At 35.2% G+C, this 16,757-nt stretch overlaps 1 protein-coding gene across 1 annotated transcript; it reads right to left on the bottom strand.

The window, feature by feature from the left end:
• Positions 1-1,910: 1,910 nt before the first annotated feature.
• LOC140802221 (GDSL esterase/lipase ACHE) lies at positions 1,911-5,990 on the bottom strand. Its single transcript, XM_073157664.1, has 5 exons — positions 5,509-5,990; positions 2,938-3,147; positions 2,698-2,867; positions 2,353-2,623; positions 1,911-2,273 (listed from the first exon to the last, which is right to left on the bottom strand). The coding sequence occupies exons 1-5, from the start codon at positions 5,795-5,797 to the stop codon at positions 2,020-2,022; spliced, it is 1,194 nt and encodes a 397-aa protein (XP_073013765.1). The 5' UTR covers positions 5,798-5,990; the 3' UTR covers positions 1,911-2,019.
• Positions 5,991-16,757: the final 10,767 nt, after the last annotated feature.

Below are 16,757 nucleotides of genomic sequence, written 5' to 3' on the forward strand. Positions count from 1 at the left end.
CAAAACTCAATTTCAATAATCAATAATCAATTTGGTTGCCTACCACATCCTTTTATAGGCTAACCAACAACTCAAATTAACCCTAAAAACACAATTTTCGTCGACCGTGTTCGAACTCGCCCGACCGCGTTCGAACGCACCGAGTTCGCTCTTCTGGATTTGCGAACGCAATGCAGGCGTTCGAACGCGCAATCGAACGCGTCTGTCGGTATTTGCGAACGCGCACAGTGCGTTCGAACGCACAGTACATTCTCTTCACCACGTTCACAACCCCATTCACAAACCGCATTCAAACTCACTCCACCCGCGTTCGAACGCGACTTACAGAGAACTTATTTTAATGGAAATTAAACACTAAAACATGAAATAAAACACTCCTAAAGTGAATCCATGCTCGAGACGACGTCGGTGAAGTCCGAATCGTATCATAATGATGTCGTGTCCTTGCACCCAACCACTGTAACCCTAAGCTTCGTGCCGTCTCCAATAGCAACGTCAAATCCCATGGTCTACTCGGCATCTAAACCCAATCTCCTCACTAACCTCTCATCTAGAAAGTTGTGTGTACTCCCCGAATCGATGAGGATGTGTACACAATGCTTTCTAACGAGTATATCTACTCGTAACGTCCTCAGCGCGAAAATACCCGAATATGCATGCATCGATCGTGTTCGAACACACTCAAAAAGCCCCTTTTCTAGATTTGCGAATGCAACACAGGCGTTTGAACGCGGGCGTTCACAAGGCGTTCGAACGCAGGCATTCATAAGGCGTTCACAAGCGTTCATATGGAGTTCACAAGAGCGTTCGAACGCGACTCCACCTGCGTTCGAACGCGACCTACAAGAATTTTATTTTAATGAAAATAAACACCTAATGCAATAAGAAAATATCATAACTAAGTGTATCAAATAATAATTAATTTTTTGAAGGACTTGGAATCTTACGTGGCGGTGATTCCGCTATGACAATGGATTCTTTTTATTCCTCGTCGATAGTAAGTTTCTTGCTGTTGTGCATCGAATTTCTTGACGTTCCAGTGTTCGTAGAGCGATTGGTCGTGCGAAAAACAAATATGGAGCGGCGTATAACCCGGGAGGAGGGACGTCCATAAACTAGGATCCTTCGCTTTGATACCAAAAATGATGAAAAACGTGATAGAGAGAGATGAAAGAGGAAAGTAAAAAAGAGAGAAATAGGGTTTCACACCTCCACCCTAAGAAATGGATTCACACTAAAATTCTCTAGAGAGCAAAATCATATAAACTTTTATTAACCTCCAAAAAAAAAATAACGGGTCTAGACCTACAATGGAATTAAGCAAAAACTACCCTATATAGGAAATAAATAAAAGACACCCCAAATAAATAAAAATTATAACTAAATCCCTATAGGAGGGATCATCAACTGTCGGCGCCTTCTGCGCTGGTACACACGCCATCAAGTCCTATCAGTGATGTCCGTATCAATATTAGTTTAAGTCTTAGAAACAACAAGGCTGGTCTGTTTGTCAAAAATCTTAGAAATAACCTCTTCAGAATTGAGAGTAAGGCTGTACATATCTTCACTCCTCATATACCATATGAATTTAAGCCTTAGAAACAACCACTAGGCAAAAAAATATTAAACAAATGTGTTATGTAAGAGGTTTGCAAATATAGCATTGATAGTTTCTCTCTCCACCTTAAGGTCATCCTTATCAATGCACAAGATAATGCCATTACGAATTTTATTCCTTTTTAGCCATCTCCAAAATCAATCAATTTCTTTCACAATGCGATGCTAGAGGCGATGGATAAGGGAGATCAGGATGGATGAGAGGAGTAATTAAGAACTTCCCACAATTCTGATAGATCTCACCTGATTGCTAAAAGGAATTGGCATAGAGGTGGAGATATAGGAGGACACTATGGAGAAATAACATATCAAGTGTATTATTGCCTTTCATAGAATATATGGGCTTACAATATTAGCCATGCTAGTATGCTAGAGGCCAACATTCTCTAAGCTCATTACGCTTTACTTTGGCATGCATGCCATTCTTATTGGTACAGGAGGATCAGATAACGCACCCGCTGCTATTTGATCAAACACAATCTTGTTACCAGCCTCCGTATAATGAACTCCATCCCAGCATATACTCTTCGATGGCTCTTCGCAGGATTTCCCGACCAAAACCTCGGTATTGTTCACGACCATCTTTCCTCCGCAACCGACATCGTGGTTGTACTCGCCTCCATGTCCACAGCAAGCCACAAGTGGATGCTCAAATCCTACAATTAAATGAATAATATTCATATCCATGCACCAAGTGTTTGATTCATATATACGGTTAAAGTCTTTATGCCTTACCATACTTCTTGGCGTGGAGAAAGAGCTCATACTTGGCAGTGTAGACGTCGACGTACGTGAAAGCCGCGAGAGGGAGGTCCTTTCGGAGCTGAGCCACGGTTTCTTTGAGCTTCATGTTGTATATCTGCGCGACGTCGTTGAAGGTGGCTCCGCAACCGGCCTCATCCTTCTTCGCTGCTATTGTTGGAACGCGTTCTAACACGTACGCAAGACAGCCCAAAGGGCCAGTGCTGTGAATCCAAAAGTATCTCCCTCCTAGCCAATATATATCCTGCACAACAACCATGAAGATCGAGGACTTCCTTTTGATAATTAATGCTCGTAGTGGCTTGTAAGTGGTAATACCTTTACTATTGAAGTGAATTTGTCCATGAGATCAGGAATATATGCTATGACTTCCTCAGTTGTCTGGCCGCTGAAATAGCCAGAAGTGAGATCGTTTTGGCCGATGTCGAAGGTGTAGAGAGCCTGCGAGAAAGTCTCGTTCGCCGGCAATAAATCTTTGAAGACTCCTCCTGCAGGCGAAAGAAGGAATTAATGGCTATTTAAGTTTCATTAACCAACCAAAAGATTAATTTTTCTCACCCTTTTGGGAAGCCAACTGAGATCTAGAGATGAACTGTGAGAACTGCCAGGATTGCACATCCAAGGAGAAAGGACTGTATCCGCTCTGGAACAGTGTCGTGTTTTGCCGCCTGATCGTTGATCCCGCCGTTGCAAAGTTGGCTCCGTGGGAGAAATTAGTCCCAATTGAATCAAGATATGCATTGAGGAAAGGAAGTCCGAGGCTATTGGCTGAAGACCCATTTACATACCAAAATGACAGTCAATGTTCAAACTACTCATGATTCTAAATGTCTAAAGAAAAGAATATTGAAAATATAATAGGTTTTTTTTATAAAAAAAAAAAACTCATGTGCTTAGGCCCAAATTTAAAGTCTCTCTAAACTTTCGTTTTATGTCATTTAACTCTCTTGTGATTCTAACAAATATGCAATGACCTAACAAAAATGCTCCTTTTATATATCTTACAGCAACTAATTAAAAAAAAACAAAAATTTGTGAAAGTTATTTTGTCTTATGCTTCTTCAATCTCAATCTTTCTCACTTTCTATATTTAGACATTATAAATACTCAAAAACAAGATCATATAAACCGAAAATTGATCAAATCTCTAACAGTTTTAATAGAAAGTTATCTTTACCATTAGTTTTGGTGGAATAAACTAACAGTTTGATTAATATGGATTAAGACTACAAGGAGATAACTAACACAAATGAAAGTTCATAGAGATAATTTAAAATTTGAACTAACTATAAGGAGTAAAAATATTATATTTATAATTTATTTTTTGTGATATTTTGACCCTCTCAACTATATGATCTCCCTTCCCTTAATCATATAGGCAAAACTCGGTAGACATCATTTTATTCCTATACTTCTCTCTTTCTTAGCTCGAATACTTAAAATTGATCACATATTATTTTTAATAAAAAAATTAAACAGACAACTAATTAAATGAAAATAAATGAGAGATGTATGTGAAACTGGATATATCCCAAAGTAAACTGTTTAAAAAAAAATCCATTATTTAGAATTGAAAACAAAAAGAAATTGATGACTGGCCAATTCAATGTAGATCACTTAGGCTGTAGATAGGTAGATTTATACATATGCATGCATCATAGTGGCACAAATGTTGAGACAAAGATATTTTTAAATTCACAAACATTGTTACTCATTATAGATGAAACACTTAGCATGAAGTACATCATAAATTTTTCACACGCATGTTCAAGACAACTTCATTGTAGACAGCTCCGAGCCATCGATTAAAAGGGGGTTCAATTATTTCTAGTGGCTGACATACTCTCTTCTATAATTAATGTACTCTTCTTTGGGAAGGAAAGTAACAAAGAAGATTGAGCATCACAAGCTAAATTCACATAGAGGAAGGTAGATGCTGGCAATTATTGTACTAAAATAGCATGACAGCCAATAAGATGTTTGATTATTTATTAAGCACACATAATAATTATTTAAGGAGAAGGGTGTTACCATTCACGTAATTTACATTCTACATAATATACATAATGGAGTGTGGATTCAATGCTGGATGATTTATATTCGAATGCATTATTCAATGTGCACCAACGTATTTATCGCACACATACAATGATGAAATCTAAAAAAGTCTGATATATCGACACTCATTCATCAACGCAACTCTCGTTTACACATAGAATAAGCATAAACTTATTTTAATATAAGCATGTTTATACTAGTATAATAATCAAATAATAGTTTATCTTAATATTAGTTTATTAATACCTATTATTCTCTCAATCTCTTCTTCCATCTAATGTTTTAATTCTTAAAAGATGTCAATTTAACCAACTATCATTCCAAGCATTTTTTTTTCCCTCACTCTTCTCTCCGTTCCTCTTTTATGAGACTGCTATTAATACGGGTAATGGGGCCAATATTGATGGTGTGTGCAAAACAACATCGTTGGTTATCCAAAATAAGCTGCTTTCGCCCTATGCATGACACCTGTAAACTCTATTATTAAGGAATTAGTTTGAACTCAAAACAGACATTATGATGTACATGGCATCCGGCAGAAAGCTTTTTCTAGATAATCTTAATGGTGGATAGATCTCAGGCGTCATATGACAACATTTTTTTAAAGTGAGTGGGTAATTAACTATTTTAACATATCACGTCAATTAGGTGTAGATCTTTACCTTGGACATGAAAGCTTTTCCCTTTCGTAATTAAACATTCAGCCACACATAAGCTTAACATGCTATTATGTACCAAATGTCTCGCCAAAGATAGATATCTTCTTCTTAAAGAGTTCTCGCGAAAACTAATAAGAAAACGCATCGAATGAAGCCAATTAAAGCCTTTGAATACTTTTAGATTATGCGACCTACTTGGTGCTCACGTTCATCTTAAACGCCATTTAAATTCAACAAAATTATTGCATAGAAGACAAAAAACCCGACATAGAAGACAGTCAATCACATGGTACGCTATGAGCATCTACTGTAATCTTTTACAATATTTTAATTTAATTATTATTCTCATATCTCTACCGACTAAATATTAAAAGATAGCGTACGTAAATCGGTGAATTTACAGTACACGTACCGATGAAGTCGATGACGAGGCGACCATCGCAGTATCTTCCCACGGGCATGCCGAAGAAGGTCTCGCCGTTCGGCGGCGGCGCCGGGCCGAAGGCGGCGGAGAGGCCGCCGGTGTCGGAGTTGGAGTCCCCGAAGTTGAAGATGGCAGGGAAGCTGCAAGGGGAGGAGTCGGCGACGGCGATTTGTGGGAGTCGAAGAGTGATCATGAGTAATGATAGTGAGGTGATGAGAAAGAATAGAAGGGAAGAAGAAGAAGAAGAAGAAGAAGAAGAAGAAGAAGAAGAAGCCATTATTGTGATTAATAGAGCGAGAGAGAAGGGTAGATATAGGTAGCGATCAGAGGGAATTATGTAGACAAATTTGAGGAATTTGGGGTCGACTTGGTTGGTATTTTTAATCGAATCGTACGTGGAAAGGAGTTCACGAGGGGTATTCAGGGTTAATAATTTCCTCCCGCGGAGAAGCAAATTCGAGGAAAGATGCGACTATGCAAGAGCGTGCAAAATGTGCATTTTATCCTTCAATTTTATTTTTTACCAAAATTATTTTACCCCACTAAACTTTTACTTTATTTCATATTATTATGCTTCTATGTACTTTTGACTAAACTGTAGATATTAATATTATTAACGAAGATAATAAAATAATATAAAGTTTAGAGTAATTTAATGATACAAAATAAAGTATAAAGAGCGAAATACTTTTGGTACAAGTCGAAGGAAATAAAGTGTCTTTTAGCTTTTAATGTTGACTATTAGTCTTTTAGCTTTCTCTTATGCATGTTAATGGTGTACTAGTTGTTTGATGATATATTACTCACTATTTTGTTGTTGTTGCTTGTAATTTGGTATGTACAAATGTAAATACTTTATATGACTTGCTTGGATCTATCTTAGATAGATTCAAGCAAGTCGTTATCTATCTTAAATGAAACAAAGCCACTTTTGGCTTTTGTGAAAAGAAAAAAAACTATAGGTAATCTTTTACTTTCATCCCTTTTCTTTTGGACAATTATTAGACGCGCATGCTTTCATATAAATATAATGCTGTAGTTTTATTCATATTGAATCAATACATTTCTTCTGTTACGAATTAAATTTGGACTAATCCGGACATAAGAAAATTATAATACTTTAGGTGGTAGTAGCCTCATGAGTTAGAATTTTAATGGCTCTAATTTCACCTAAATTAGAGGTCGAGATGAAAAATTAAAAATAAAACAGTGGAGATAGATCAGAATACGGCAGAATGATAAATATCCAACATTGCGGCGAGTGTATGGTACGATGGCTAGGATTTGAAAGCATTGGAGTTTCTGCGACTATGATATACTCCTAGAAAGATAACGACGATCTAACGGTTACGATAAAAGATAAAGACGATAAATAATGTAAGGTAAATAAATTTAACTTAATTTAACTCAATATTCATTCTATGGTAATCAATTATGGCCACATATTTATAGAGGTTAACCTTATATCGACTTTTATTATTATTTGCCTTATTAGCTTATATTAAAGATAAATATAACTTAGAGATAATCATCTAGCTAAATCAATCTTCCTAGATTTCGAATTCATGAATACTAAAGTTGTAGATATGGATGTTGGCAATCTTATCCAACTAGTTTGACATTATTCTGACGTTTATAGAATATTTTGTGAATATTTTCTCGTTGGATTTAGCTAATTAAATAAAATCCTAACCTAGTAAGTCTCTAACTAAACCAAATAAGAAAAGAAGATAACTAGACTCAATCCATTGAACCCAATGTCTCTATGATGTGATCATATCTGACCTAGATCGCGTCATCTTCTTATTCATCGCGGATGTTTACTTTTAATTCATTCATACATTTTAAGTATTATGCTATTGTATTGGGAGAGAGTATTATATTGTTCTAATTTAACAAGACACTCAAATAGTAATTTTCTTTTATGTGCAAAATAATCATTACATCATGAGAGATCGATGTCCACTGTTCTAAAAGTAATCGGTGGAAAAAAGAATTAGTATTAAAAAGTGTCAAATACTATATTCAATTTATATAAAATATTATATTTTATAATTTGTAAATTTATTTAATTACTTTTATTACTTTATGATTGTTTGAATCAGATTTATATTTACCGCCAACGATCCATTAAATGAGATAAGATTTCCTAACACTATTTGAATCATATTATTGTTACCGCGGATCTATTTATTGACGTAAATAAAATAGATTTCCTAGCTTATGAACTGTGAAGAGCAATGAACTCTTATAATATATTATTCAATTTTAAATTGCTAAAACTGTCATTTTAAAGGTACAACTTATACGTGTGTAGATACAAAAACTTCCTTTAAGGAAAAAAAAATAGAGAACCATTTTAATTTTATCATTATTTTTCAATTTTTCTTTGGAAAATATATTTTACCTCTTTAAGTTCTCAACGAATTTTTATTTGTATCAAATAACATCTTTATAGTTTTGATCATTATTTATTAAATTATTTTTGAAAGATTTTTATTGGCTTAAATGTAAAAGTTAGAAAGAATTATTTTCTTATTTTTTTATCATAAAATAGAAAAGGCATTTTAGTTTTTTTATATTAAAATTAATGTTCGTCATACATTTCCATAAAATTTAAATGGCATAAATGAAAGTTTTTAAGAGTTTTTAAATTATGACCTATCCACCACGGTGTAAATTATATTTCTTTTTCTTCTGTGTGTTTTTTTATTGATGACTACTGCAGTACAAACATTCACTTTGTAGAACAAATAAATCTAATATGGAAATACTATAGATGGTCAATTAATAAAGAAATTCAAATTCAAGAGAAATTTGAATGGAGGCATGATATGCTGCAACTTACCAAATTTGACCTTGAGATGCTAAAGTATTCTCAAATTTAACTTATCAACTCCAGATTAAATAAATTTTTAAAGAAATATATAGAAATAACCATTACTATATAAATGAGTTAAATTAACTACATATGCATAATGCTATTATACCCTTGCACAAAATTAACTTGCCCCCCTCACCTCTGCAATAGTATCATTGCTCTGTTTGGTAGACAACCTTTGTCGAGGAGTAATTTAGATGTTTGAGTTCTTTTTATTTCAAAATTAATAGAACATTCTCTATTCTATTAGTAGTTGTCACCCTGTAAGATTAACATCTGCTCATCGGCTACTTGCACTCTTCGTGCCCACATCTGACACGGGTGGGCACTAATGCTCATCCGGATATCCCACAGATGATCAAATATTATACAATTACTTGGAGAAGATCAAAGACGTGCTGATCTACAACTTTCTTATTCACGGTTTCTCCAGATTCGAACTATATTTATGGCAGAACAAAGAATCAATCTGAGAAGGATAAGGAAGGCTGATTTAGTTAAGTCATATTTATCTTTAGGTTATGTTTATCTATTATGTAACCACTTAAGGCAAGTCTAGTTAAGTAATATAACTCAATAAGGCAAGTTCAATTAATTCATGTAAGCCTCTAAGGTAAATCCTAGTTCGAGTCGTTTAAGCCTTTAGGGTTAGTATAAAGCAAGTCCTAGTTCGAGTTGTATAAGCCTTTAGAGCTAGTCCAAGTAGGACTCATTGTACCTCACCTCTATATATAGAGGGCTCGACTTCTTTGTTTAGGAATCTAAGCATTGAGAATTAATTGAGTTTAGTTATTTTCTTATTACCGCATATACTATTTTTATCGTAGTCGTTAGGTCGTCTTTATTTTTATAGGAGTAGATTTAAGTTAGAAACTCTAATTCTACCTCCAAATCATAGCCACCATCACCTCCAGCAGACACCCTATCCTACAGTTGTCCACCACCACCCTTGGCCGTCTGCCACCCTTTGACGACCGCCGCAATGTCGGATATTTACCGTTTTGCCATGTTCTGACTTATCTCCACTATTTTATTTTTAACTTTTCATGCTCATCTCTCTTTAGGTGAAGCTAGAGCCATTAGAACCCTAACTTACAAGGCTACCTCCACCTAAATTTTCATAATTTTCTTACGTCCATATCAGTCCAGATCTAATTCGTAACAGCACCATATCTTAGTTTGATATCAAGTTCCACATCTATGAGATTATGTAATAAATAGAATCATGAGATAAGGACTTAATAATATATCTTATCCAAATCAATGATGCGAAATAAAAAATAAATTATATATTCATTATATGTTATGAATGAGTGTATAGAAGCGCTATAAGTAATGCATAAGATGCATACAATGCAGCCAAGCCATACAAATGCTACATATCCCACAAATGATTTTCTTAAGCTATGAGTGCCAACTAAGAAGTACACTAGGAAAAGAACTAGCAAATCTCCACAATTATCAACAAGGAGGAGTATAAGGAACATTATCAAGTTGGGAGGCTAAGATAAATCAATCCAGCAGCAGATGGTGGAATATAGACAAGCTAGAACTTTGGAGTTGGAGAGGAAGAAAAGAGCTCACAAAGGTAAAGATCCCTTTCTAAATTGCTTGTGTTTTTCCAAAATTTTGAATTCTAAATTAATTTCTAGTACTAATACTTGTGGAGTAAAATTAGGTGTATCCCAACAAGAGATAGAAGAAAATCTCCAGATTTTAAAATCCCTTGAGAGGGACAGAGCTAAGAAATACATTGATTCATTAAAGATGACGATCCACAATGTAAGGGAACAACATGATGAGTTATGAAATAATTATTTTGGAATATTAGAGGTGTGGGGGCACTTAAGAAAAGAAAAGGGATAAAAGATCTTATCATCCAAGATAATTTGGATTTTCTTTGTGTGCAAAAAACCAAGCATGATACTCTAAATGAGAGGATGTTATAGGCTATTGTAGGGGGTAGGATCAAGTAGTGGTTCACTGTTCCTTCTATCGGATTATTTGGTGGTATTCTAGCAGGTACAAAAGAGGATAAGTTAAAGGTAGTTGCTTGGAAAAAAAAGGTGTACATACTCTCTCAGTCTGTATACTATAAAGAGATAGACATATGTAACAATCTATCCTAAAAAAAAATTAAAAATTAAAAATTAAAAAAAAAAATTTATTATTAACCTTTGCATGGGCACGACGTGGCCAGCCACAGTGTGGCCGGCCTCATGCCCATGCAATGGGGCAGCGTGGGGGAGGTGCCACGCACCCCCTCGCGTCGCCGCAGCCAATCGGCTGCGGCCAACTAGCTGCGGTGGGCCCAGTGCCGCCGCAGCCACCGCCAAACCCCTCCCCCCCACCACCTCTCTCTCTCTATCTTTTTATTCTCCTCTCTCTCTCTCTCTCTCTCTCTCTCTCCCACTGCCGACCCGCCGCCGCTATCGTCGTGCTGCCACAGGTGAGCCTCCTCCTTCTTCCTCTTCTTTCTTCTCTCTCTCTTTATCACTATCTCTCTCTCTAGCACTATCTCTCTCTTTCTCTTTTTCTTACTTTGGGCTCGGGCCCGTCGGAGCTGAGCCACTAGCGAGAGGCCGGCAACTAGCTGACCACCAGCTGCCAGTGCCCTCCCCGCTGGCCCGGGTACGCAACTCCCTCCCCTCCTCCCTTCTTCTTCTTCTTCTTCTTCTTCTTCTTCTTCTTCTTCTTCTTTCTTTCTTTCTTTTTCTTCTCCTTCCTCGGCTTATGCTCCTTTTTCTGCACAATGCTGGGCTCAACCCAGCACTATAGCAGGCAGTGCTGGGCTGAGCCCAGCACTGATGACAATTTTTTTAATTAATTATTTAGTTATTTATTTAGGTTTTTCCTTCTTAATTAATGCAAATAGATTATTTAGACATTTATTATTTTAATAATAATAAATAATCTTCAATATGATTAGTATTAATTATAATTTGTATAATCAATGATTAATTAGGTATAAATATAAGTAATACTCATATTTATTTATTTATATCTTTATTAGATTAATATATAGATTTGTAAATTATAATTATCAAATTTATATACTAATATTTGTATGAGATACATTTTAAATAATTCTAATAATTTATTATACATTATTATTTTGTAACAAATAAAATAATCAGCTTATATATTTATTTATTATTTTATAAAGTAATGACTACATAGTCCCTAATTAATCAAGATATAATTTAACTATAATTAGGTTTTTTATCTATATTTATATTTTTATTTATAATTTAAAATCTAGCAAGTTATAAAAATAAGTAGAAATTCTAAAATCTAATAAATTATCATATTTTACTCGAACGGATTATGATGGGATAAACAACTAACTTTATGTTATTTGAATATTTTCAGATCCCGAACCCTTTATTTGAGACCCCGTGGACCTTGCCAGCGATGAGTGTCACTCGGTTAATTGACGAATATAAGGGATACGTGGTTTGCATCTTCTGATTAGGGTGAGTAGTCTTATCCCCTAGACGTATTTCTCAAATTATGTTATGTTATATATTATGTACATGTATGTTTTGGCCTCCAGCATGATTATATAATTTTATCTAAAGATGATTACAGTCGAGCATATTTTATCATACATTTAATTATGCTGATCTGGGGTATAAGTACATTGATGATATATATAGAGATGATTGGAGATGATTCTACTGTTATGATTATATACTAAGTTGATCTATAGCATGAGTATGCATGTAATAGATTAGCATGAGTATGCATGTGTTGACGATACAGTTAGAGACTACATTGCATCATTTTCTTTTGATTCCTATTCTACCTAAATTCTTGTTATACATTGACTTGTTATCGTACTAGATATATGCATATAATCTGTTATTTAGAAGGAAAATATAAAATGTGATTGATATGATAGTTGATAGAAAGCGTGAGGATACCCAAGTGGGCACGAGGGTTAGGACGCGCTTGGTGGATGATTGATCGCTCGACATAGTCGCGATCCGGTTGGCCTTACGTCCAAAGTTGTTAGTCTGTGTGCGCAATAGACATTCGGATACATGCCGTTCGCGAGGGCATATGTGGCGAGTTATCCTCATGAGATTTCTATCAGTTAGGAAGGGTGCCCGGTCTGGATGGATGTTGATACTCTAGCGGGTGGCGGAGTATGATTATATTTGAGATACTCTTGCGGATGGTGGAGTATGCTTTAAGCCTTCGAACATGATATTGAGATCGGGTACCGAGTGTTGTCTGTGCACAGTAGTCTAGTATGATGATATTATACCGAGATGTCGGTGATGATTGTGATGTTGAGAAATGCATATGATTTCATTATCATTTGGTTACCTGATTATCGAGTGATCAATATGCATCATATATGATTGCATTTGATATTATAGCATGGTCAATGTCGACTGCATCATGTGTCATATTTGTGAAAGAGTTGTGATAATAGTTTAACATAGAGATCTATTTACTCATTATCGAGGATTATATACTTTTATCAGTTATGACATATTATCTACTTTTTATTTATATATCATTGAGGATGCATTCATATACTCATTCATGACATGATATTCTTGCTGGTTCATATTATTCAGTACATAATTTACTCTCTGTTTGACATCACTAATTCAAGGTAAGGTCTATTCACTAAGCCTTTTGCTCATAACTATTTTTATTTTCTTTCTTTTTAACCCCCACAGATATTATGGTACGTGATACCGCCTTGAGATACCCTGATGAGATATTTTAGAACAAAGATGACGTAAGCTATAGATGTGAGACGGTATAGATAATAGTTTATATAGAAATTGAGTTGTACTAGTATTTAATATTTGTACTCTTTTGTATTAGAAGATGATTCGTATGATACATGTCGAATCATGGCGTACTCTTGTATTAGTTGTTTTAGTTGTATCTTGATGGTTTGTTGTAGCCTGTGTGGGTCATGTCAGATTATCTAGTGGTTTAATGTATATTATTGTGGACTAGGATATTCATATGTTAACAGGTTTATTTGGTTAATAGTATGATTTATCTAGTGATGAATTATGTGATCATAGATAGATTAGCAGGTTTTATTTGATGATGTCATGATTATATGTGCACAGGAGAGTATCTGTGCGTAACAGGCCCTGCCCGACTAGTTGCGTGCGCCGCGCGTGCCGTGTGGGTGCGTGGGCGTGCACGTGCCCGTGCCGGGCGAGGGCGTTACAATATAAATTGGGTGATTACTAATATTTATAATCCTTAGAAATAGAAGAGTGTTTCTATGGGAGGAGTTAAAAGATCTAAAATGCTGGCAAGGGACTACTAGTTGATTGGAGGTGACTTCAATCCTACCATTATATGGTTGATAAAAAAGGGAAAAAAATAGTAATAGATAGGAGAATGTTTAATATGGTGATAAATGAGTTGGAGATTAGAGAGTTTAAGATAACTGAGAGGAAATATACTTGGTCTATTATGAGGGAGAAATCAATTCTTGCTTTATTAGATCATGTCCTTGCTACTTTTGAATGGGAAGGAAAGTTTTTAATGACAATGGTTAAGGCCCTGCCTCGCATAGGATCGGATTATATTCCTATATTGATGGACACTGGTAAAAAAGAAGTGAGGAAGAATATGTTCAATATTAGAACATTTTTGGTTTTGCAAACCTGAATTTGATTCTCTAGTCAAGAAATGGTGGGATAGAAACACTAATGGTACGACTGCTATGGCACTGTGAATTGGGAAGATTAAGAGGCTTAGAAAAAGCCTTAAAGGCTGGAGTCAAAAATGTTAAGAATTCTGAATACTACTTATTTTTACAAGATTGCAAATTGGAGAAGTAGAAGGAATAACATTTGCTCTTTACTGATGCAGGGAGATTATATTGTGGAGGTTAATAAGATCAGTAGACATATAACTAAATATTACAAGAACCTATTTGGTTCCATGGGGACTTGGAGATTATGAATGAGGAAGCTTAGCTCTAGAATAAGATTTCAAGGGAGCAAGCTAATGAGCTAATTAGGCCTTTTGAGGAGGATGAGATTTATAAGATTGTGTTTTCTATGGGTAAGAATAAGGCTTTAGGCCTAGATGGGTTCAATATGAGATTCTTTTATTACTTCTGGCCAGTAATAAAGAAAGAGGAATTGACTTTGTTTAATAATTTTTATAATGGTAAGTGTAATATTAATAGGCTTAACTATACTATGATATATTTGATTCCCAATACTTTTGGGATAAAAAAATAGAAAAGTAAAGGTATCATGTTGAATCTTGATTTGGAAAAGGCTTATGTGGGGATTATATGACAGATATTTTGAATTGGAAGGGATTTACAATACAATGGTCTGAGTGAATAATGCAAATAATTAATACGGGTTATTCGTTAATTATCTACAATGGCAAACCTAATAAGTATTTTAAATGCAAAAAAGGTCTAAATAGAGGGACTCTTTATCTAATTATCTATTTGTATTGGCTCTTGATGGGTTGACCAGAATATTGCAAAAAGCTAAACAAGAAGGCTTAATCCGAGGTTTGGGTTGTGATGTGATACCCCATGGGGGTGATAAATCTTCAATATGCTAATAATACTTTATTGTCTATGCAGGCTGAGGAAAGATACGTTATGGTATTAAAGTTCTTACTTTATTACTTTGAGGTAGTATTAGGTTTGAAAATTAATTTTGATAAAAGTTTTTTGATTTATTTTAGGAGTAATACAGTGAACGTAAGGCTATAGTCAAGATCCCTTTCTTGCAAAGTGGAGGAATTACATACTAAATATCTGGGGCTGCCTTTACATAATAGTAAGCTAAAAAAATAAGATTGGATGCCAATTATTGAAAAGGTGAAAAAAATATTGGCTAGTTGGCAAAGTAAATTCATGCCTATAGGTGGGAGAATCACTCTCATTAATTCTATGCTAAGTGAAATTCCTTTATATTATTTAGCATTTTTTTAATATGCTAGTATGGGTGAGAAAAAATATTAATAAGTTGATGAGAAATTTCTTGTAGCATGTACTCAGCTTTGCATAAAACTCATCAAATGTCTCATTCTCCTCCATACGTAGAGTTTCAAAACTAATAGTCAATCTCTGAAGTTTTGAAAGTTTTACAATCATAGTTCCTTCGTGAGTAGTTTTTAAGATCGTTTTGCTATCTCACAAGTAGAAATTCTTCTAAATTCTTCCGAGAAAACACAACTAAATATTGTATTTATTGCTTTGCTATTCCAGCAGACCTTTTCATAGTCTGTCATATCCCATGACTCAATCGGTTTCTCAATAAGTTTTCCATTCACCATATACATTGGTGGACTCCAACCGTTCACAACGACAAATCATACTCGTTCATCTATAGATTTCAAGTAAGCTCTCATCCTAGCTTTCCAATATCCATAATTTGATCCATCTAGGATAGGAGGTATAATAGATGATGGTCCATCTCTATGAAAATCCATGCCTATCTGGTCTCTTTCAAAGGGTGAGAGAACCTGCTCTTATACCAATTGAAAAACCCTAGACACAAGTATGTATCTAAATACTAGGCAATGATATCACTCGTTCGCTTAAGTACAAGTTTGTAGAAATATTAAGAACGAAAGCAGAGATGAACGCCAAGATTTTAATGTGAAAAAACCCAAATGGAAAAAAAAACCACGGATCCAAATTCGAATCAAAATCAATCACTATGATAGTAGCAGTTACAAGACTGACTCACAAAACAAACCGTCGATCCAAACGAGTTTGTTCCTCTTAGTCTTGCTCGCTAGAACCCATGATTCACTACTTCTCGTGATTGAAGTCCAATCTCAGTAGCCCTCGAGATTGATTTTTCATCTAGATAGCCTTTAAGATGAAAGATTAAGTTTTATAGATGAGTGGAACATTGTTAGTTGAAGAACCGATGTAGCCTCAAGAAGTCTCCTTCAATTATGCTTCTTCAACTCCCCTAGAGTTAGGGCATCACAATCCTTATATATGATCTCCAAGATAGAGTCAAATCTAAGTTTTATCTGTACTCACGAAAGTCTAAGATTTTCAAACTTCGTTGATGCGTTCGAACGGCCTGACTTGATTTCAGGTGCGTTCGAACGCGACAGCTTGAATTCTTCACGTTGCGTTCGAACGCGTTTGTGAACGCAGCTCTCGGTCGTGTGAATGCAGTACCCGTGTTCAAACGCATTTGTGAACGCAGCTCTCGGTCTGTGTGAACGCAGTACCCGCGTTCGAACGCGTTTGTGAACGCGATGTGAACTCAATAGCTTTTCTCTAATAATCTTGCAATTCCTTAAACCAGAGATTTTCTAGACTTGTATAAAGCTCATATACATGTAAAAATACACTTAGAATATTTTGTAC

Source organism: Typha latifolia, chromosome 15 (genome assembly GCF_019914945.1).
Source record: "Typha latifolia isolate L0001 chromosome 15, TyphaL0001v2, whole genome shotgun sequence".
Taxonomy (NCBI): Eukaryota; Viridiplantae; Streptophyta; class Magnoliopsida; order Poales; family Typhaceae; genus Typha; species Typha latifolia.

Bases quoted from the DNA above. Each gene is read 5' to 3' on its own strand.
- LOC140802221 (XM_073157664.1), bottom strand. From the start codon at position 5,797: ATGGCTTCTTCTTCTTCTTCTTCTTCTTCTTCTTCTTCTTCTTCTTCC. The intron at 3,148-5,508 runs GTACGTGTACTG...ATGGGTCTTCAG, and splicing joins CCTCGTCATCGACTTCATCG to CCAATAGCCTCGGACTTCCT. The intron at 2,274-2,352 runs GTAAGGCATAAA...ATTTAATTGTAG, and splicing joins TCTCCACGCCAAGAAGTATG to GATTTGAGCATCCACTTGTG.